Source organism: Apaloderma vittatum, unplaced genomic scaffold, assembly GCF_000703405.1.
Source record: "Apaloderma vittatum isolate BGI_N311 unplaced genomic scaffold, ASM70340v1 scaffold6040, whole genome shotgun sequence".
Taxonomy (NCBI): domain Eukaryota; kingdom Metazoa; phylum Chordata; class Aves; order Trogoniformes; family Trogonidae; genus Apaloderma; species Apaloderma vittatum.
In genome coordinates this window covers 256,824-265,256 of record NW_009696157.1, presented here as the reverse complement: position 1 = coordinate 265,256, position 8,433 = coordinate 256,824, and the positions used below count along the sequence as shown (strand labels likewise).

The 8,433-nt window shown below is 36.0% G+C and overlaps 1 protein-coding gene across 1 annotated transcript in view; it reads left to right on the top strand.

The window, feature by feature from the left end:
* Window positions 1-1,754: 1,754 nt before the first annotated feature.
* Window positions 1,755-8,433, top strand: part of PARK2 (parkin RBR E3 ubiquitin protein ligase) — a gene marked incomplete at its 3' end in the record, with an annotated part of 227,581 nt that continues 220,902 nt past the window's right edge. The window contains exon 1 of the mRNA XM_009873742.1: window positions 1,755-2,004. Coding sequence (XP_009872044.1) covers window positions 1,755-2,004 — 250 coding nt within the window. The remainder of the gene's footprint in view (window positions 2,005-8,433) is intronic.

Genomic DNA, 8,433 nt, shown 5'->3' with positions numbered 1-8,433 from the left:
TTGTGAGCTTTTACTTATATACCTATTTCCCTCTATAGTCATACCTGTAACTGAGCAAGTTATTTCTGAACTCCTCATTTGCCTAGGTTATTAATTTCATTTTTACTTTCACTTAGGTTATTAAATTCTTTAACGTTATACAGTATTCTTAGTTGGGGAAGTTTTAGAGTGACAGCTGTGTTTTGGATTTTGTGTTAATGAATGAGATTATTAAGTTATTTAAATAGATCTTGTTAAAATGTTATGGGCAGCTAGTTATATGAAAAAAAAGAAGACCTTTAACGTCAACATAATGTCTTAAACTTGAAATCTAATAACTGCTTTGTTCGAGTATTAAGACTGCAGCTTCCTTGCTCTGGCAGATCTCTGCTGGCGGATTACTACTTCACTATGGAGACAATGTGTTATTAAAAATTCATATTTTTTTTATAAAAAACAAACAAAACAGATTTTTGTTTTTCAGAACTGTATTACATAGGAAAGAAAGGGTAGAGGGGAAAGTACTGAGAAATAGTGCAGGAGAATTAAGGAAAACCACTGATCAGAAATAAGACTGGAAGAGAAAAAGTAGTAGAAGAGAGAGAGTGGGATAATAACAAGGGTATGAACTGCCTAAAATACCTGTAAAGGAATCTTTTGTAATTAAAAGTGCATGTAATAATTGCAAATACAAACTAAAAAATTTAAATAATGTGTAGATACTGAGAAAAATGCTTCTGAATTCTCTTTCTGTTCCTCTCATACAATCAACAGTCTGTCTTGATATTTTAGGACAGACATGTCAAACCTAATGATGCTGCAAAGAGCTGGAAAATTATTTTATTGAGCGCAATTCAAACTTGATTGGTGTTTGTATGTGGCTTGTTCATGATGCTGGTGAACTAGGTGTGACTATCCAGGAGGCATCACCCCCAAAAAAGCAATTTTTGTTCCAAGATGTGTTGTGGAAAGATCAGCACAAATCTGTTTTGAATGACCTTAGTTAATGACAGGTCTTCTAAAATCTCTGTAATTTCTAGTTGTGAGGTAATATTTTGCTCTCCTGTGATAGGAAAATGCTGAACAAAATGTGAATTTTATCCTGATTTATCATGGATAAACTTTTTATAAGATCTTTTTATAAGTTCAGTCCACTTTTCTTTGAGACATGAGAGCTGGAAAGTCTCTCTCAGAATCACCTTTGATAAGAACTGAGAAAGAGAAAGTACTTATGTATTGAGTCTACATCCAGGGCCAGATTTAGATCGAAAATTATGTTTAGGACAAGAAATAAGTGTCGATCTTCATCAGTAGCATCATCTTCCCTGTTTCTGTTCCCAAAGATATGTTAGTGTAGCTTGGTCATGCACTCTGTGTGCTTGTCAAATTGGACCCTAAATTGCTACATGAAGAGTGTGTATCAGCACTATCTGTGCAAATGCACATTGAGTATTGAATATTCTTAGCACTTGATTTAGAAGTGCTCCCTCTGGAGTTTTTCCTTGGTGCCAATAAAGCGACCTATTTAGAGCTATTGGCTCTGCTCCACCATTTTCTTGTTAAATGTTTAGAATTTGTTAGTGTTGTGACCCTTTTGCCAATGCAAGTAATCCTAATTCCAGCAATTTACACTTGTCACTTTGCTTTAAACTCCATTACTGCACACTGAAATCCTACACAAAATGGCTTCAAGACCATTTAACAAATAACAAATTGGGGATAGAGAGATTTTGTCCTTTATGTCACAATTAATTATTGATTGGGATTTTGCGTTTATGTTGCAGAACTGTGACCTGGCCCAGCAGAGTATTGTTCATATCGTTCAGAGTCCAGAGAAGAACAGTCAGAACAAGGATGAGACTGAAGATAACTGTGCTGGAGGTATTCTAAAAGCCTTGGAAAGAGAACCTGAAAGTTTAACTCGCATAGATCTCAGTACCAGCATCCTCCCATCACTCTCTGCAGGGTTGGCTGTTATTCTGGATACTACAAAAACCAGCATTTCTCTTCCCTCTGAAAAATCAGGTAAATTATTGATTTGGTACATTTCAATACACAGATGTGAACAATTGTCTGTTTCTTTCTTAGGGCAAACAGTTCTATACTACAGGAAAAAAAAAACAAAACAAAACAAACAGCATATGGTTTCTTTTAGTTATTAAACAAAAAATGCAGTGTTACTAGAGGTGATAAGCATCTGATGTATTTTCTAGCAGAACAATTTTGCTTTGTGGTTAAATGAAGTGTTGTTCCTGTCTCTAACTTGTGCTATGCTAATATTTTTACAAATTATTATAAGCTGACAGAAAAAAAGAGGTCTATGAGGAGGCAAAAAATAGTCTGTGTAATATTTCAATTACAGAAGTTTCCTTAACTAGAATGTTAGGGCAGCTTATGCATTGCAAATGTGTTCAGTTCCCAATCTGTTGTAATGTTTTCCTACCCATATATTTTGTAAAAAATATATCTGTATTTATTATTTATAAAAACATACACAAAATATGATGATTCATACTCTGGATTTTAGTAGTTCTTCATCCACCAAATTATTGCTGAAAATATCTTCTCTTCATCATGAAAAATCATCTGAGGCATAAGTTAAGTTACTGCAAATGGGTTGTGCTGCAATATTTAAAATTGCTCCTCAGAGAGAAGCTCAAGTCAGAAGGATTTATAAGAATCTTTTAGCTATCACATGCATCTCCTCAGAGTAACCCCCTCCTCACACACTGTCTAGCTAACCCTTAGGGACAGCTGTGTTATGGACCATTCTGCGCGATACCGGATTCTGTCATGACAGTCAATCAGACCTGTCTATTTAGAGAGAAAAGTACACAGATACCCTTTATACACAGTACAGAAGATAATATCGAACATATAAATCCAGAGTACAGGATATGACAGAGATGCCTCTGTGACTAACCTGATCACGCTTAACCAAAAGGCTACTAAAGTGGTTTCTTAAGTAACTCAGGCAGAAAATATACAGTTTGGGGGTGGGTCACAGAAGTGTTCCACAACTGACTTGATCAACCTCTCACTGCCAACTAATGATGAATGAGTGCAGTTTAGGAACAAATTAGTACCCGACTTAACGATCCACATCTCCGAATCTGCGTGAATAATGAGATAAAAGGGGCGCATGCTGATTTGTATCTGGTAAACTAGGGATGGGTTTTTGGGTTGGGCTTACTGTCAAAAGCAGGAAAATGGTGTGAGCTTTTTAATGCTACTCCTTATTTATTTTTCTGTTGCTATACATGATATGTACAGGGCTTTAATAGTTGTGCCTGAGTTTACAGAACAGTTAATACATGTGTAAGGACTTTGGTCATGTAGTATGTTTTTCCACATACTAGAAACTCTGTGAAGCCAAATACAGACTGATAGATGTGTTCTTTTGCAGCAAATATTTTTGTGGCATAATGACAACTGAGGAGAAAAATACTGAGACTATATGTCGACAAGTTTTAGTTGTGATAAAGTGAAACATTTTTTTCAACATGGAAAAAAAAAGAGCCACTCCAATGACTGACAGTTCTTCCTGGAAGGACTTTAGTAACAGGTACTTTATCTAAAGGCCTCTTTACCTTCTTCTTGGCTTGCCTTGACTCTCACTATAAAAACTTGTCTTTGGGCCTGCTCAGCCCCGCCACTTTAGTTCAATATAGGGGATTTTGATGTTTTTGTTATGAGGATTTGGGGCAGGCTAATTTGTAGTCTGTAATTCACTGATTTAAAGAGTAGTTTGGGTTAAAAATAATGCAAAAAGAAAAGAAAATAATCCAGAAATCAGTTTTTCCATTCAACTTTACTGTGTAGCAAGGATTTTCTTTCACACAGCTGAAAGGAATAATAGTAGGGGGAATGAGTGGCTGAAGACTGCATATGCCACCACTGCCACTACAAATTATTTTTATCAAGCTATTCTCTTAGAAGGTGGATAGATGCTCTGGTGGTCAGTCTGCAGGAGAAACATATACAGTTGAACCAAGTATAAACTATTTTTCTGTATGTGAGAGATCAAACACAATGAGTAGAGGACAAATTTAAAGGCAGAGGATTCATTGGTTGATTATTATTTAGTCTACTATGCAACACAGCTATTCCATAATTGTAGCATTAAACACTAAGAGACTTCGTCTCTTTCTAAATGTAAATTATTTCTGTTAGCAGAGGATGCTGACCTTCTTTCCTTGCCCTGCTCTTGTTTTATTTGCCCTCCTTTGAATTCTGAGGAAAAGGTGGTAACTTTTTCGTCACAAAAGCTTATCCCAGAAGCTTTTGCAGCTTCTGACTGCAAAAGTAGTATTTTTGAAGTTTTGCCTTGAATGCTTGGAGGTCAGACTGCAGAATTTTACTAGACAATCCAGGAGAGAGACAACTCCTGTTATATTGTACTGTTGTAGTAATATAAACCTCTGCACTTGGTCAGAAAAACCCCTCATAGCCCAACATCCTATCTCCAGTAAGGGACATTATTTGCTCCTTGCAGAGGAGCGTAACAGGACATCCTCCTCCTACCTCACTCTGAATTTAGTGGTGAGTAATGGAAGCAACTTTTGACTGATCTGGAGAGCCATCTCACTCGCACTGTGTTTTTAATGTACAATGTGTATCCGTCCATGAGAAATTCAGAAGTTTGACAGGCTGAAAAAAAATATGAAAAGGGATCTAATTAATCTCTGCATCAAAGATTTCCAGATTTCCTCTCTTTGCAGGTAGAGGTAATAAAAATGCCTTTTTCTGTCGCTAAGTAACACCTTGCATGATTTCTAATGAACATGTGAAAAGGTCCTAGGGCAGGACTTTCACCCTACTTCACCCTCACAGAATTTACAGTCTGTCCAATATCAGGATAAAGTGCTTTGATAAACAAAACGTAAGCAAATAAACTGTGTTCCATAATCTTTACATATCAGTAAATATGTTTATTGTTCTCCTTTTTTATTTCTGTGAATCTGAAAAAATCTTATGGCTCATCAGCTGAATGTGAGAATGCATCATGATGGCAGGTCCAAGAAATCTAATAAGATCTTTGGAAGTGTAAACAGAAAACAGAGTGAAGTATGTTTTTCCTCTGGTTTTGACACTTGCATTTTGATGTCTAGACTATAAGAAAGCTGCTGAAAAAACTGTCAGGAGGTTCAAGAGTCACAAGAATCCTACACAAGCGGAGGTCATGATTGACTTATATATGTTGGTATAATCTCCTTGCATCTATGGGAGTGGAAATTTGGCAACCAGGGAGTCTTAGATCTTACAAGCTATTTGGGTGTTTAAACTTTCATTGTCTAGCAATTGAAAACCAGCAAATATAAATACCACACAAATTTTAACTTGCCAGGAAATCAACAACAAATTGCAAGCTATCTTGGTTTATAAGAATTCTCCATATTTGGCCATTTAAAAATAAATATAGAACATTTTTTTCTGAAAAATATGTCCAGTAACAAATACTGGACTTCAACCTAGAAGTTATATGGACTGAACTAGGCAGGAGGTCAGACTACAGAATCACATCTTCCTTCTCTAAATGGAGTTATCAACTACCCATGTCAAGCAAATTAGTAATCTCAAAAAAAAACCCTAACAAGTTACTTCAGCAGCATCTCTTTTCTATAAGCTGATATTAATGTTGATACCAATTTAATTCCCAGTTATTCCATTATGAGCTGGTTTATTGTTTTGTCTGAATCATGTAGATGTGGCCATCGTTACCTAGGTCTTTTTCTTTACAACTTTGAAATAGTGCTTATCTTATCTGTTCCCTGGAGTTCTGATGTTCCTTAGCTAGCCTTTTAAAACTGCTTCCATAGTAGTTGACTCTGTCACCTTATCTTTACATCTTCCTATTTTTGCAGAAGAGTAAATAAGGTACTGGTATATAGTGATTTAAGTGTGCCAAGCTGTGCACTCTAGCAAAAAGTTAGGAAATGCTTTGTCAAAACTTAATATATGTTAAAATCTCCTCTCCTTACAAATAGCACAGCCATGAGCTAGCGCAGGTAAAACTGTCATTACCAAAACCTCAGTATTGTCAGTGCTTAACAGCACAGAACGATGAGCTGATTCCTGGTCTGCGTCATATACACAGACAAGAGCTGTTAGAAGGGAAAGCCGCAATTTAGGGTTTGGGCAGTCAGAACTGTGCATATTTCTGAGATAAGCTCTGATTAATTGAAAGAAAAACAAGCTCGGGCAAATCAATTTAACTGTGGATATTGCTGACAGGGTACAAACACTTTTTGAATAGTATTCTGTTGATTGTGTGCTAAAATTCCTGTGCTCTATATTGATATTACATTTTATTATGATTCTTTTAATCGAAAAGTCTAAAAAGAATTTTTGTGTCAGGTTTCTTTGAATAAATGAGTCGTATAGGCTCCTGAAGTATTTTAAAATTACTTCACAGTTGTATAAAACTTCTAATGTCAAATTAATTCCAGATCGGGCAATAGTACAGTGTACAGCTCTATCTCCCAATTTTAATGTGGTATTAGGCTGAGTAAACCCTACCCAGTGCCAAGCTGAGTACAGCTGCAGCTTCTTTTTATCCGTTTTTTGAGAATGCCTCAAAACGTGAGCACTGATCCATCCAAAATGGCCTCCAGCGCTGCAACAGTATCTCTGTTGATACTCTGAGACACCACACCAGGCAAAGCTAAGACAACAATGAGCTTATTTTCCTGTGACCTAATTTTACTTTGCTGTGTCACAAAATCAAACATCTAAGAATTTATTACTCTCATAGAAAAGAGAAAAGAGAAAAATGTTTCTTAAAATTTATTTCCTGCCATTCAGCTGCATTTTTACATGGGAAATTAATCGGTGTAAAGATTTTTTTTTCCCTTGGCATCTGTAAAAATCATTTGTGGATTAATTATAACATAAATTAATTAATTAAGTGTAATTCAGGTCGATGGTATTGTAAATCAGTAGTCTGAGGAGGGAAAATCAGTATTCTGTGCAATTTGCATTTAGTAATTAGGTCCTTTTGCCCAGAGTTAACAAAATTTTGTTCTAAAACCAAATGATGAGTACCTACACTGACTTTTCTTAAATTTCTTGAAATATTAATACACCATTTAGTGGTGGTTCCATGGTTTTTACAGCAGTTCTTTTGAACAGACATTTATTTGAATAAGATTCATGTTGCTCTACAAGAAAAAGTAATAAATTACCTAATATGCAACTAACACGTTGTTTCAGTAGATACATTCAAGTAAGTAGTTAGGTTACTATGGTATTTTTGGATTTGGTGCACTGACAGTTTGCTTTTGTATTAGGATTAAGCCACTTAAATGTAAATGAAAAAGCATTATGCAGCACATTGTGATTTAGTCTATGCTTGATTCAGATTTTTTTGTAATGCATTATTTTGCAAACACTTAAATATGAAATGCAATATCAATTTGAGGATCAATCCATATCCAAAATAGGGAAGGTACTAATTTATTTTTGTAGAAAAGAAAGTAAAATGCCAACTCAGCAATAACATACTGGTCCTAATGTTGGCAAATACTTTCTGGGAGGTATGGCTGCATTTGTCTTCATTACACACTGTGTAAAGTTACTGTATATACAATTCTGTTTTAAACTTTAAAATGAAACTTACAAAATTCCTGCATTAGCAACTCATTTTGTGCTAATGGCTGGGACCTGCACATTGCTGATCGTTGTCACTATGCATTCCTCACATACACAAAACTATTAGACTTCAACTGCTGGACCTTTTATCCCAAATTTGCCATGAGTATACAATACCACAAAGCCCATGGCAAGGGAGTTGCACTGATGTGTTGTAGTCACAGAAGTCAAGCTGATCAGACCTGAGAGTCTGTTGACAAGAGACACTACAACAAAGGCAGACTTGTCTTCCTTCTTCTCCATCTTTCCTTGTCTTGTTTGATATTTTTATACTACCTGCCCCTGTCTGGAAAGGGTATCTCCTCTATGCTCCTTACTACTTCCATTGATTTTGGTTTTGCCAGCTATGCTTCATGGGATAGCTTCAAATGTTCTGCCCATTCGCAGTGCCTTGTGCTTGTTTTGTTTTCGTTTGTTTTACAACCTTTTGTCACTTGGATGCATCCTGTGTGTAACTGCACAGAGCTTTGTCCCTTTGGCGGTCACATTGCTCACACACTTAATGCAAAATGCTTGCAAATCATGCTGGATTAGGTCATTACAGTGATACAACATGTTTTTTAGAAGTAACCATGTTTTAAGTGTGTGCATCTGAGGTCTGAAAATCCAAGTGTATGCTAGGAGTATGACAATAACATTTTTTATTTGGTATACTGAGGTTTCATTTTAAATCAATCCTACAAAACATTTACTATATATTAATGCACCGATCATGAGTGATGTCCCCCAGGGCTCAGTACTGCGGCCGCTTCTGTTCAACATCTTTATTAATGATTTGGACCAGGAGATCAAGTGCACCGTCAG